The 15,826-nt window shown below is 40.1% G+C and overlaps 1 protein-coding gene across 1 annotated transcript in view; it reads right to left on the reverse strand.

The window, feature by feature from the left end:
• The window catches only part of cavin1a (caveolae associated protein 1a), a 23,355-nt gene extending 7,594 nt beyond the window's left edge, over positions 1-15,761 (reverse strand). Inside the window, exon 1 of the mRNA XM_058414109.1 lies at positions 14,209-15,761. Coding sequence (XP_058270092.1) covers positions 14,209-14,775 — 567 coding nt within the window. The 5' untranslated portion in view covers positions 14,776-15,761. The remainder of the gene's footprint in view (positions 1-14,208) is intronic.
• Between the last annotated feature and the right edge of the window lie 65 nt (positions 15,762-15,826).

A 15,826-nucleotide genomic window follows, 5' to 3' on the forward strand; every position in this document is an offset into this window, starting at 1 on the left:
ATGGGAAATTATTCCTTTTACATGGAATCAAACATTATAATTGAGAAATTTTATGATTGTTATTTATAGCATTTATTATAATATATAAAGCCATCTGGGTGACATGGCCTGTGATTACAATGTACCTAATGAGCAATGAGAGCAAAGATTTGCAAATTGAGTTGCTTTTAAGACATAAAACAGAGGCACTAACTGCATTTACACCATTAAAGACAGCATGGTAATAAATCTACAGTGTTTCTGTCCCGGAGTTGTAGAAGAAAACGGGTGCAAATGCAGAATTATATTCTGAAGGGTGAACAAAAGTGAACAAACAAAACACGACATCAGCTGAAGCTAAAGCATGAGGATCATAGGAATAAGGATCTATAGGATTGCAGAGGTGCTGATTAGGGCAAATACATAAGACCAGGTCATGTGACATGCAGGGGATGATGGGTAACAGAGGAATTATCATTTCAAAAATATCACAGAAAGATGATTTGCAGGAAATCATGCAATGCAATGATTCTTTGTCACACGCCTCAGTTGATCATTGTCTGGCCCAGGAATTAGCTCCACTATACTTTACCTACACAAGCTTGCACATTTTCCTGAGGGCTGGAGATGTTTGTTAGGAGGACGTTGCTATTCACCTCACAAACAGCAAAGACGGAACAATTACAGCTCCTTTAAGACAACAAATTATGCAACCTCTGGTTTATTAATCAGTTACAACTGATTCAATAACTACTGGTTATTGATAACTCTTTAGCAACTACAGTGAAAATAATGAGAATGAGGAATATGAGACCTGTCAGAAAATGACAAACATTGGGTTCAGTTTCACTATTTATAACACCTACTGTACATAAATCACCCACTCCTCTGTATACATCATAATTTATTATAAATATACCTCTATGTACTGCTGCTTAGATCCCAACTGCATTTCATCGGCTTTGTACATGTACTTTGGACAATGACTGTGAAGTTGAATCTAATCTAATCTAATCTAATCTAATCTGTGTGATGTATGTATATGCAGCTGGGAAGCTGAGGAAAAGTTTATAAATGTGAATTTTCATCTTTTTTTTATTGATTTATTAAATACACACTATGTGTAATTATCTGCTCAGGGTACGACCTGCCTTTAAGAAATATAATTCATAAATAAATGAGGGTTTTGAAATGAAATTGGAGAATTTGGAGAATATGTACATGTATGTTTTTGGTTAGGATTGATTTTATTCTTTTTTAATTTTTATTTTTATGTTAGACTTTATTTACAGTGTATTTGCAGTGTACATGATTTTTGTGGGGGGTTTTTGTGCAATTTTTGAAAAATGAATGAATGAATGAATGAATGAATGAATGAATGAATAAATAAATGTATGTTGGGATCTTAGTGTCATGCTATATTTACTAATTTCAGACTCATTGAATCGATGGTGGTGTCAGGGGTTCCTGGGTCATGGCATCAGTTCTGAAGCTCAAGAATTTATTTATTTATTTATTTATTAATTACATTTTAATGGCATTTGGCAGACACCCATAAATGAGTGGCTTACATTTATTTATCATTTTAGACAACTGAGCTGAGCTTGAGGATTAACAGGAAACTTCGTGGCCCTGAGATTTGAACTCACAACCTTCCGATCAAGAATCCAACACTTTAACCACTGAGTTAAATTTCTGCACCAGGGAAATGGACAAACACTACCCAAAAACAAGCTGCTCATTCCCTCAGTTGCACAGTACAACCGATAACCATCCGACCGATCGGATTCACCCTGTGGTAAGTCTTCCTATGATGCAGAACGTTATCTGCTCTCGACAAAGCATTTTAATTGCGGCATATTTAAAAGTGATCCCCTGAAAGACAGCCCATGATTATCTGATGGCATATTAAAACGAAACAAATGCATAGACGGCTATTAAAGGAAAGAAAGACCTCACTGCGTGAGAGTGGGAAAGACACGCTAACAGCAATCAGCTAGGCGATGACAGATTGACAGCTGCAATGTGACTGGCTGCCATGGCGACCTTCAGCAAATAGAAATACACACGCATACGCTGGACATAACTGTATATAGGGTACAGCAACAGGCAAATCGATTCATTACAGCTTCGGGATTGATGTGCGAGTGCGTGTGAGAGAAAGCAATAAAGAAGAGAGAGAGAGAGAGAGAGAGAGAGAGAGAGAGAGAGAGAATGACTGGGCTTCTCTCCTAAGAGGGAAAGATGAAAGGAATACTGAGGATGAGTGAGTGGGCAGCTGCTCTGTGGCATCCAGCTCCGCTCCACAACACCAACCTCTTCTAGAACAGCAGCTACTTCAGTCACGTTAAACCTTTAATCCGACAAATCAAGCAGCAGGCATTGTTACATTTACACAATTTTTTCCTTTACACTAAATAAGCTTTAAAGGTGAAGTGCTTTATACATTTCATACACTTGTGTGGTCAGTAAACCTTATAAATTTGTTTTAAATAAATGAAACGATCGATCGTAACTCATATACACCGAACATTATGAGCAGTGACAGGTGAAGTGAATAACACTGATGATCTCCTCAACATGGCACCTGTTAGTGGGTGGGATTATATTAGGCAGAAAGCTGATGTGTTAGAAGCAGGAAAAATGGACAAGTGTAAGGATTTGAGCGAGTTTGACGAAGGGCCATATTGCGACTGGATCAGAGCATCTCCAAAACTGCAGCTCTTGTGGGGTGTTCCCGGTCTGCAGCGGTCAGTATCTATCAAAAGTAGTCCTTTAACGACTTAAAGGATCTGCTGCTAACATCTTGGTACCAGATACCACAGCACACCTTCAGGGATCTAGTGGAGTCCATGCCTCGGCAGGTCAGGGCTGTTCTGACAGGTGCATTCTAGACAGGTGGTCATAATGTTGTGCCTGATCGGTGTATGCATTTTGAATGTAAAATTGTTAAATATTTCCAACTAAACAACTCTCTAGTTTATGATTGATCATAATGACATTTTTTCCATTTCTAGAACCTAGAAATGATGATCTGCTTTTGTAGCCCAATCACCTCGAGTTTCAGCATGTTATGTGATGCTTTTCTGCACACCCCGGCCGTAGAGAGTGCTCATTTGAACCAGTCTCTCAGTGATTTTTCCACCCTCAGGTCAGGTCACCTCTGAAATACCCCATTCCTCACTGACGCATTTGATGTGAGTAACAACTGATGACCTTCATGATTTCCTGCATTCTGCTGTTGCTACATGACTGGAGAATTATATAAAAATCAGGAAGGAATACAGGTCTTCCTAATAAAGTGGTCAGTGAGCATGTTAGATATATACATATTGCACTGCACATAATCACAGGGTTTTGATAAAGTCAGAGTTACACAGCTCATTTTTGCATGTGCAGAACTTCAGAAAAGATCTATTCAACACGGCAACATGAACTCTTGTGCCAAGTCAGTCCCTGGTTGCAGCGCTCTCTGGGTGCTATATTAAGCCTCTGGTATTGTAATTGGAGCTGGCTGCCATTTGAACACTACCACTGCAGACGGTTTCATAATGGCAAAGCAACATAGGCTTTTCACCCGTTTATCTTCATTAAAGGTGGACATGACTGACCAGCTGCTGTATCATAGACGGAACAGACGATAACGTGCAGATTTATTTGTTTTGATGATGATGCATTATGAGTGAGGTGAGTTTATTTCCATAGGTTGCGGGGTGCACAGAGTTCCCTGAAGGCCGAGCGGTTATATGAGGACAGCAATCTATTGTTGGGACAGGCATGTCCCAGAGTGCATTACCTTGTGTCCCTGCTGCTAAGATTAAGCGCACATGCAGTTCACATACAAGCACATGTGGGACACGAGCATAAATTCCCAGTGTCTTTCTGTCCTTTGAAGGATTGTTGGGATGCCAAACTGTGAGGTGGATGGGGTACACTAGCAGAAAACTACATTATACATTTAAGGCATTTGGCAGACGCCCTTATCCAGAGTGACTTATAATTATCTAATTTTTATACAATAGGTCACTCAGATTTGCTCAGGGTCCAGCAATGGCAACCACTAGGCTACCAATTTCATGCCCCCAACTTTGTGGGAACAGTTTGGGGATGACCTATTCCTGTTCCAACATGACTGCACACCAGTGCACAAAGCAAGGTCCATAAAGACATGGATGAGTGAGTTTGGTGTGGAGGAACTTGACTGGCCTGCACCTCAACCCGATAGAACACCTTTGGGATGAATTAGAGCGGAGACTGTGAGCCAGACCTTCTCGTCCAACATCAGCGCCTGACCTCACAAATGTGCTTCTAGAGGATTCCCATAAACACACTCCTAAACCTTTTCAGAAGAGTGGAAGCTGTTATAACTGCAAAGGGTCGGCCAACTCCATATGTAAAAGCAGATGTCCCAAAACTTTTGGCAATATAGTGTAGGAATGAGGGAGAATGAGAGACTCGCATCATGAACGTCAATCAGAATCTCATCACCAAGAACTGATGCTGTTGAATCTGAGTCATATCACTAGCCTTCCCAGTGGCCACTGAAGAGCTGATGGACTCGAACCCACAAATATTCTAACAAGCCTTGAGAAATGACACGTCAGCTTGTACGCAGTGTAAGCACTTGTATTTGTCGGGTGTTATGACAGCGCAAACGTGGCAAAAATGAGCATTTGACGTAAGCTGTCATGACCTGACAGGTTACAGAGGTCAGGCATGTGGACAGAAAGGAACATGAGCTCCTGACGTTCTGTCCTTAGACTGTACAAGCGGCCTCTTGGCTTGGTGGTGGGGGTGGGGGATTTTCTTACTTTTCTCACTTACTATCTAAAAGATCTAAAAGCTTTTAACTTGTAAACAGATTCCAACCTTAGTTGTTTGTGTTCTCTTCCTCACACATACAGACACTCAGACGCTCAAGTCATATTTATTTTTATCTTCAATCAGATACCGTGGTCCCCGGCTTCATCCTGTCTAACACCTCTTGTTTTTGATATTATCTGCTTTTTAACAAGGCTCAACTCATCCTTCCTTCACACAGCTTCCAAAACAGCCTTCGATTCAAAATCCATTAGATCATGGGTGTCTGCTCTAGGCGCTGGTGGCTCAGTGGTAGGTTTCTTGCCTACCATGTGGAAGGTCTGGGTTCAAGTCCCAGCCAGTGCCCCCACCCCAGCCACTGGATGCAGTGCCGGTCCCAAGCCCGGATAAAATGGGAGGGTCGCGTCAGGAAGGGCATCCGGCGTAAAACCTGTGCCAAGTTGTTGTGCGGACCTGTTGGTCTGCTGTGGCGACCCCTCATGCACGTAGGGAGCAGCCAAAAGATCAACAACAACATGGGTGTCTGATCTAATCCTGCAAAAAGAGCCGGTATGGGTATAGTCGAATTGAGCACACTTCTGTTTAATCAGTTGATCGTCAATTTCAAGGCTCTGCATCAGATGAATTAAATTAATCCTGAGTGCGTTTTGTTCCTGTGTGAATGAGAAATTGGACGCCGGACATGGCAGCCTGCTCCTACGCCAGTGTTACAGTGCATCGGCTCATTCACTGTGACCGTTCCAACAACCGTCACATCATCCCATCGGATTGGGTGACAGTATTAGCAACACGGACGGAGGCTGGTGCTAATGAAGTAAAGCAGAGAGAGAGAGAGAGAGACTGGCTCCAGTGAATGGGACACTAATGAAAGGAGGAATAAATGTAAAGGATTAATGAGAATAAAAAAGTGATGAATGAAGACCTGGGAATTACTCATGACCATGGCCGGTTTGATTTCTAAGCACATGCTGAAGTAAATTATAACCAAGATGTGACAAAAGATTTTGTAGCTATAGAATTAGCTGCCTAATATTGTGTTGGTCCTCCTTTTGCTGCCAAAACAGCCCTGACCCTTCGAGGTATGGCCTCCACTAGACCCCTGAAGGTGTGCTGTGGGATCTGGCACCAAGATGTTAGCAGCAGATCCTTTAAGTCCTATAAGTTGGGCCCCACCTCGGAATTTATAGGACTTGAAGGAGATGCTCTGATCCAGTGGTCTAGCCATCACAACTTGGTCCTCCGTCAGACTCACTCAAATCCTTACTCTTGTCCATTTTTCCTGCTTCTAACACATCAACTTTGAGGACAAATTGTTCACTTGCTGCCTAATATATCCCACCCACTAACAGGTGCCATGATGAGGAGATACTCAGCGTTATTCACGGCACCTGTCAGTGGTCATAATGTTATGCCTGATCAGTGTATATGGTCAGTACTACAGCATTTAGGACCCACTCAGTGACTCTGAAGTCTCTAGTTTCTCTGAAGTTCTCCTGTATGGTGTCTAAGAGAAAGTAAAAAATTAGTAATAGTTAGTAGTAGTTATGTAGTTAGTAGTAGGTGGTAGTGGTTACATGGTAGTAATATTAGTATTAGCCACCTTCAGAAACACTTCATGTTAACTTCTAGCTCCTTCTAGCTTTCTTTCTAGCTCTAAAATAGAAATAAAATAAAATGCACAGCCAGGAGAGCCAAATCTCTGACCAGCCCCTAATCCTGTTTATCATTTGTAAGGTTAAATTTAGCCCTAAACGTGTCTTGTTCTGTGTTTATAGTATCGAGTGTGGCTCCTGATGATCCAGGTTTAATTATAAAGCATCCGTGTCAGAGCAGGCAAGCGATCTGAAAGAATGCAGCTATTCCAGGACCCCGAAAGAAGATCGGCTGCGACATACGGTCGAAACGACACACGTAAATCTCTTACAATCTCCAGCAAACCACCTCACTATCATAACATCCTGCAGGCTGACAGACTCTTACACAAACTTCACACCCACATACACACATATCTGTGTAAATCTGACACTCTGCAACCCATGCAGGAAATCATTGTTGTTTTGTTCGCCTCGCTCACAGAACTGACATGACACACGAACAGTAAAATTTCACCTTATTCAGGTTTTAACTTCTTTGGCAAGAGGAGCAAGGCATAAAATCATCAGATACAGATGATAGCCTCAGATTCCTCTTCTTGGCTAACAGGCGTGATGTGGACTTCTGCTGTGTTAGCTCATCCACATCAAGATTCAACATCGTTGTGCATTCTGATACAGGTTGTATTTGACTTCCTGTGAGTTTGAACCAGGATCCTGTGACCTCTCACATTAACATAACTGCTGCTCGCGCTGTTCTTTTGCACCGTTGTGTCAAAAAATCCCAAGAGATCATCAGTTTCTGAAACAACCCAACATTGCCGAGATCAGTTTTTTGAGGTCTGATGTGTTTCTCAGTGGTTAAGATGTTGCTCTACTAATCAGAAGGTTGTGAATTTTAATCCCAGTACTACCAAGATGCCCATGCTGGACCCTTGACCCTCAATTTGCCCAGTTGTATAAAATAGTCAGTCTGGAAAAGGATGCAGTAAATGTTCTTGACTGTATGTGTCGTGCTGCTGCCACATGATTGGCTAATAGGATAAATGCATGAAGGTGTTCCTAATAATGTGAGCAAAAAACGTCTGTATATACAATAGTGTGCTAAAACCACATACATCCTGTAGCTTTGGTGTGACTAAAATCTTTCTTTTCAAAAAATGGAAATATAATTTTATGTACGCTATATTGCCAAAAGTTTTGGGACACCCCTCCAAATCTGTGAATTCAGGGGTTGGGCTTGACCCCATAGTTCCAGTGAAAGGAACTCTTAATGCTTCAGCATACTAAGAAATTTTGGACAATTTCATGCTCTCAACTTTATGGGAACAGTTTGGTGATGAACCCCTTCCTGTTCCAACCTGACTGCACACCAGTGCACAAAGCAAGGTCCATAAAGACATGGATGAGATTAATGTGGAGGAACTTGACTGTCCTGCACAGAGTCCTGACCTCAACCTGATGAGAGAATTAGAGTGGAGACTATGAGCCTGACCTAGAGGAATGGTCAAAAATTCCCATAAACACACTCCTAAACCTTGTGGAAAGCCTTCCCAGAAGAGTTGAAGCTGTTATATCTGTAAAGGGCGGATAAACTCCATATTACATTCATGTGCATGTAAAGGCAGAAGTCCTAAAACTTTTGGCAATATAGTGTGCGTTATTGGGTCGTAAAATATAAGCGCCACCTAGGGGCTGGATTTCGATAAATTCCAGCAGGAAATCGTATACTTTTATAGAATTTAGGAGTAACATCTTATCTTACACCATAAGTTAGGAAATCTTAAAATAGTAAATAATCCTATTATTAATAGTCGCACCGGTTGCCTAGCAACAGATGATGCCCGACAGCAGCTGAACACAAACTAAACCCTATCAAAGTAATGCCTCCCTGTTTGATATATAGTCCACTATAAAGGGTGTAAAAGACATTCCAAACTACCTGTAATCCTTTTTATTGGGTGCAGAGAACGATTTCAGATTCAGACAGATACTGATATAAAAGTAGAACGTTATTGGACTCTTCGAAGCCAGTTCGAACAACTCGTGGAAGCCGGAGTTGCTGCGAGAGCTTTTTGTGGAAAACAAGGCAAAAGTTTTACCAGAATTTTTGTACAGCAGAGTTGTCTCACACTGCTTTGTGCATCACTGGACATTTTTACTGTCATAATCTGAAAGGAGATTTCGTCCCTCACTGCCACCCATGTGTGTGATTCAACCCCATCCCACCCCCCCCCCCCACCCACTGGACCCTTGAGGTATTACAATGTAAAGGTCAACAGCTCCAATTTCAGCCAGATAAACGTCGTCTGAAACGTTGCTGCTCGTTCGCTTCCTCATGGCGGAGACATTGCAACTTTCTCTCTCTCTCTCTCTCTCTCTCTGACCGTCTCGGACGCACCCTGTCACCCAGCAGCCGATTTTACACCGATAATTTACGCGAACCCGGTGTCTGAAACTGGATACGAGTTAAATGCCGATAGTGTAATGCGTAGCCTCAGTGGACATTCCTGCGCAGAGCTCTGAAAGGAAGAGCGCACAAACACACACACACGCAAGGGCAGCTGTACTGACATCCTCTGACATCTGGCACCTGGATCTTCCTGCACATCGTCCACAACTCGAGGATCTGCAAAGTGCTTGATACAAATCACAAAGGTGTCTCAAAAGTTCCTCAGTGGAGATGGAGATCATCTGCCGTGACATTCACACGCTGCAAAATGTAGTGTAATGTTAAATGTTTTGAATATAGATAATCATCAAGGCTACATTGATGAACTTGAGGATCAGAGCCCTTGCCTTTACTTCAGGAAAATGTTTCAATATGCTGGAGCAAACCAACACAAGCTCTATGTAGTTAAAAAGAGAGAGAGAGAGAGAGAGAGAGAGCTAATTTCCTAACACAGTCCGACTATATTAAACACTTTATATTCTGCTTGTTTTCTTTGCTAATAGCAGGTTAGACTAGCATCTTTTCCAGTAGCGAACATACCTGGCTAAGCTAAAGGTAAACACTGGTTATATTTACAGGACAGTTTAAACGTGATCCATCCATCGCTTTCTAAGTAACGATCGATTTTTAGCGGGTCTCTTGGCTTTCCATGCTGTTTTACACCTCCTTTTCTTCCTGTGTTCAATCCCTGTATCTGTTCACATTATTACACATAACTTAATTTATGGACATCCATGGCTTGATTCCTTTACATGTGTGAATTGCAGGGGTTGTTCCCAACATCTGGTGAACATTTCATGTCAAACAGCACCTTTAGAAATATATTTACTGAGAAAAATGGAGACGTGTTCAATACTTATTTTACCGGCTGTATAAAATGAGATGTCTGCTTTTGTCTGGCTAGAAAGCATGCACAAAAACCTTGTAGAGTGAATTTGTTAACGTTGTCTGGCTAAATTGAACCAGTCTTCTTTGCCAACAGCAGATTAGACTGGTCTATCTCTTCCAGTAACTAATGTAATGAAGTCAAATTCAGCTAATGAGCTATTATTATAATGACAGGATATTTTGCACGAGATTCATACATTAGTGAACTATGTAGCTAGTCATGCATGAGGGACGATTACGCTTTCGCTCTCAGCACTTTTTCCACTCTACCAGGCAATTCGTCCTCACAGGAAACGGTTGGTAATGTGACTCAAACGGAGCCCTGAGTAAACAACCACTACGCAACAGAACCACGCCGGTTCTTCCAAAATAAAAACCTCCCACAAGACTCACGCCTGTGTATTTGGAACCTGAACATAGCAACCAAATTTCTTTTTCCAGCTTTATAAGGAAGAAAATGCCTATTTCAGTACAAATATGTTCAAATCTCTGTTCATAGTTCGTCTTAGCCTTACTGGGACTACTCTCTTTCACTCTCTCTGGCACTAGTAGCATTAACCAGCAGTGCAGACATTACCGCATTCTGAGCTATATTTAGTCTGTCCATGAGTGGAGAAAAGTGAAGGGAGGGGCGTTTCTGTGAGAGTGACACTCTCGGTCCCCACTACTTTATTCAACCCGATTTCACTTTGCTTTCCAAACACCTGCAATCCAACACGCTCATATGACACTTAGTACTAGCGCACGTCAGAGAAACATGCGACAACGCATTAATTCACGAGACTGTAAAGGAACCGACGTCTGTCTGAAGAGACCATTATCCCCCTAACCCGAAGTGCTGAAGTCTCAAAGTTGGGGCGTTCATGATAGAAAAGAATGTGCTGGAAAAACACGTGTTGAGTTTATTTCATGAAGATTAGTGACATCTGGATGTATAAACTTTTTGGTTTGGGTTGAGAGGTCAATAAAATACGACAAGGTGTACAGTTAAAGGGGGAAACATGATTTTGATGTTTTATTCCTCTTATAATTTAGTTATAAACTAGTTCACATATACACTATATTGCCAAAAGTTTTGGGACGTCTGCCTTCACATGCACATGAATGTAATATGGAGTTGGCCCTCCCTTTGCAGCTAGAACAGCTTCAACTCTTCTGGAGTGTGTTTTTGACCATTCCTCTAGAAGTGCATTTGTGAGGTTTGCAGTCTCCGCTCTAATTCATCCCAAAGGTGTTCTATCAGGTTGAGGTCAGGACTCTGTGAAGTTCCTCCACACCAAACTCACTCATCCATGTCTTTATGGACCTTGCTTTGTGCTCTGGTGTGCAGTCATGTTGGAACAGGAAGGGGTTCATCCCCAAACTGTTCCCTACAAAGTTGGGAGCATGAAATTGTCCAAAATGTCTTGATCTGTGCCAAAATGCCCGAAATCTATGATTTGGAGGGGTGTCCCAAAACTTTTGGCAATATAGTGTATTTGAAGAAAGAGTAATTAAGACTAAAAAAAGACACTGTGGATTTTTTCTGTATAAAACTAAACAAATGAAAAATGGCTAAAAATGCTGACTACTGATCATAACAATAAACAAATCAGTTTATACATGAAATATAAATACATTTATCTCCTAAAAGCATTTGATCTGGAGACTCGACTCGAAAAATAATGAGTTCTGGAGCAGAAAAAGAGATCCAAATTTGCTGAAAGACCTCCAGAATGTGATTTTTTCTTCACTCTTAAGTCTATGGGTTACACAGACTGGGAATTCCAAACAAGGACCCTGTGTGTGTGTGTGTGAGAGTGTGTGTGTGTGTGTGTGTGTGTGTGTGTGAGAGAGTCTAATAAGGTTATTTTCTTCAACAATAAAATGCTAGTCAATGCGTATCCAGGGAAAAGAAATATTTTAGGAAGTTCCAAACTCCCTGAAAACATGTCTCATATATAACATATGATGTGCTAAGGTTTCACTCGTGTGCTATAATCAGCAAATCTAAATTCTAAGGCTGCAGGATTATGACTTTACAACACGATATATGGCGGATAAAATAGAAGCGTCTTCATCCTACACCGTCCGGCCCGAGCCAAGTATCTGCCAAAAACAGCGCTCGCACTGTTGCATGCTAAAGCTGGAGCAAACAAGATAGTGAATGACTGTGATTGCGTGAGAGAGAGAGAGAGAAAGAGAATGTACCACTATGGATAAGTGTGGAAGGGCTAGACGACTTTGTTGTGCACTTAAATAGTTATATATGTATATGAAGTGTCACACGAACAGCAGTAGAAAGAAATGAAAAAATAATTTCTTTACACTCTGGGTTTTCATAAATAAGTTCTTTGATTACACAAATACCAAAAAATTACATTATTAAAAGCATTCATATGATTATGATGATTATTTATATTATAAGGAAATTTTGGTACAGAATTCTAACATTTACATATTAAATAATTTCTAAATAATATTTACAATATTATTAAATATGGAATCATGTTAAAAATCTAATATATTTCAAAATATTATTCAAATAACGTTTAGATTTTTATAATCAGACTGAAAGCAGGTGACTAGCATTTAAAAAAAAAAAATATATGAATATATATATATATATATATATTATAATATATAATATATAATAATAATATATAATAAATAATATATTATTTAAATAATATTTTATTTTAATTTTTGATATTATTAAGTATTAATATTACTCAAATAATATTTAGATTTTTTTCAAGAATGCCTCTATATTTTTAATCATCTTTATTTTTTATAAACCTCAGACTGAAAGCAGGTGACTAGCCTTTTTAAATGATATAAATATTATTTAAATATTATTTTTGATTTTATTATTAAATAGTTAATATTATTCAAATAATATTTATATTATTTAAAAAAAATCTCTATTTTCAGAAAAATCGGACTATATAAAATAAAATATAAATATTATTTTATTTAAATTTTGATATGATTAAATATTAATATCACGATAATAAGAAATATACTGGGATAAAATATATATCGTAATATAAATATATATGCGATGCAATATAAGCCATAGCGATGATATTGATATATGGCTTATATACAGATATCAATATCACACTGTCACATCGCCAAGCCATACAGAGTGAAATTTGAGTTTTAAGGACGTCTGGGCCAGGAGTCTTGATGAAGTCATTTACTAAATTATTTAAAACTCCATTGACACAAGTCTGTGTAGAAATACAGTACATAATAAGCTAATTTGTATAAAATGCCGCTTATTATTAATATATTTATTTAGCTTTGTGGGGGCAATTCATTTTCAACTAGCACATGTGCCAAGAATTATTTTCTTAACGGCAAAACGGTTCCAGAAGGAAACTTTTTTTTACACAGCAAATACAAGGGTTCTGATCATTCTTCATATATATTTTATACGAGTAATAATAATTAGTAATAATGAGTAATAAGTCATATTCAAATGCATGGCATTTTATGAAGAATTCTTTCTTAATCCGTAGAAAAGCTTGCTGTGGTTATATAAAATAAAATAAAATAAAATAAAATAAAAATAAGTTAAATGTTTATGCATTATTCTTAAAGAAATCATTAGAGAATGTTCTAGAAAAAGAAAACCTTTTTAAAAATATTGATGACGATAATGAGCAAAATCCACTCTTAGCCGACGGTGAATTATTGTTTTTTAAATGTTTTTTCCTCCCCTTTTGTTAACGCCCTATGCTACGGGATTTGCAGCTTGTTTACAGATAAAACTGTTGAAATAAAAATGAAGGCTTTACTTGAAAGGCTTTCTGGCGCCGATGAAATCTGAACCCTACAAAGTTGGTACAGATATACTGGTTCCCAAAGAACCTTCCAGAACCAATGGCGAGATTTTATGTTTCATAATCTGCTAAAGAAAATCAGAAGAGCGGAATATTTGCACTATAGTGATGAGTTCGAGGGTCTGTGTTAATGGTGTAATCATGTACGGAGTCTTTCTTTCGAACGTTTATCTAGTGCAGCCGAGAAGTTGTCCACAATTACAAGTGCATGGTACTGAGCTGAGAGAAACGAGCGTGTACGTGTGGAATCCACACTATTTCTTCTCTTCGCTACTTAATGTGAATAAAAGTTGGTTATATTTGTGGAGCAGGCGTATATCCATGAGCCAGTTCAAACGGTCGTTCTGTGTTTTGGCAGAGACCTGAGAATTTCTGATGGCCAATGTGGAATGCAAGGCCAAACCCTGCACAGGAATCCCGGTGTGCTTTAAAGGGAGTTTGGAAATATCACACACTCATATATTGCGTCATGTCCTAATTACCAAACATTCAACTTCGCAGTTTACTTCTGAATCTGTTTCACAAAAGTTCCAGCTTAAAGGGATGCGCATCAGCTTCTAAAGGTTATACTCCAGATGCCACCCCAAATAATTAACCCTAAACGCATCACGTCAATCTCATCAGCGTCCGTCCTTTCATCGCTTACCTGGAAGATGAGCACTTTGAAATTCTTCCTCTTCAGCAGCTCCTGCTCGTTGTTCTCCAGCTTCTTAATCTGACCCGCCTGCCTCTCCAGTTCGGACCGTACGCTCTTCACGTTGACGTTCACCTTGCGCACTTTCTCCAGGAGCTTGGTGACCGTGCCGGCTGTGCCGCCCTGGCTCTTGGCTAGCTTGTGCAGCTCGCTCTGGATGCTGGTCATATTCTTCTCCATGCTCTCCTGCCGGGACTCCAGGCCGTTCTGCGTCAACTGGATCTGATCCACAACGCCGATGATCTTGTCCAAGAGAGCCAGGACCATCATGCCCGTAGCTTGAGCCTCTGATCTCTGGGAGTCACTGTTTTCCAATCCCAGCTTCAGATCCACTTCTTCGGATGATTTCTCGTCTTCGTCTTCATCCGAGTCGTCATCGTCGTCTACATGTTTGCGGTTGGAGGCTGGAGTAGTTAATGAAGGTTTGGTCGCTGCTGTGACCAAAACCACCTCGTCGTCATCAGAGCTTTCATTAAGAGCCACGCGATCCAGTTTGAGGTTCCTCTCAGCCATGGCCATGTCCAACAATAAAAAACTCTACAAAAAACCTACACACTAGTGTACTAGCAGATGCAAGCCTCTGGGCCAAAACTGTAGGGACGTAATCCTGGTGGTAAAAATAAAGCCCTAAAAAAAGCCCAATGACAGCAGACACCTAAGAAGCAGAGTGAATCCTTGCACTTGTACTTTTCTTTAAACTCCTCCTGCCTTTGCCCCAACAAAGCCTGTCTTTCTTCTACACATCAATATAGAATGTTCTACCTTTCAGAATATCCCTCGCTCATTTCCTCCCCCTCTCTCTCTCTCCAATCTGTGACCGCGACGTTGGCCAGCCAGCGGGTGCAGACCGTTTCAGCACCGAGCTCAAATGCCACAGCTTGTTGTGGAGCCCTCCTGTCAAGCGCTCCCCTTCTCTAATATGCCCCTCCTCCTAATACTGACGCTTAGTGTAAGGCCACACCCACTCTGACCATCTCCGGCTAGACCCTGTTCTTCCGGAGCCTGGAAAAATACACATACTCATAAACTTAGCACACAGTTCTGACATAGCTTTTGTAATGACTGCTGGCAAACGAACATGTCGTCACACTGTCAGATTCTCAAAGTCGAGTTTATAACATAGAATTTCGCTGTTAAAATTCTCCAATCTGATTGGTCAGAAAGACCAATGACAGCAACTCTGACAGAAATGTTATAAACACATATATAGTTCTATAGCTCTATATTAAAGCAATTCTATTCATACTTCACGGTTTCTATAGCAACAGCAAATTCACATGGACCATGTGTATTGCGATTTCCAGTGTCGGAGAATTGTTTTGTCTTGTCATTTTGTATAAAGTGAGGGAAAGGTGGCTGTTATAAAGCACGTGATTAACTTTGAGCAAACTCATAAGCTTTAGATAAAAATTTACCAGTAACTCTAAACGGATAAAAAGTACATTGATTAGTTTATGTGCTTTTATAGGAAAATAATCAGTTTGGAAACTATTACAGTAAAACCCATTGTGTTTTATTCCTTAGTTGGCAGATTTCTTAAACCTACAATGTCTTTGTTTTTTTTGTTTTT

The sequence above is a fragment of the Hemibagrus wyckioides genome, linkage group LG02 (genome assembly GCF_019097595.1).
Source record: "Hemibagrus wyckioides isolate EC202008001 linkage group LG02, SWU_Hwy_1.0, whole genome shotgun sequence".
In the NCBI taxonomy this organism is placed as follows: Eukaryota; Metazoa; Chordata; class Actinopteri; order Siluriformes; family Bagridae; genus Hemibagrus; species Hemibagrus wyckioides.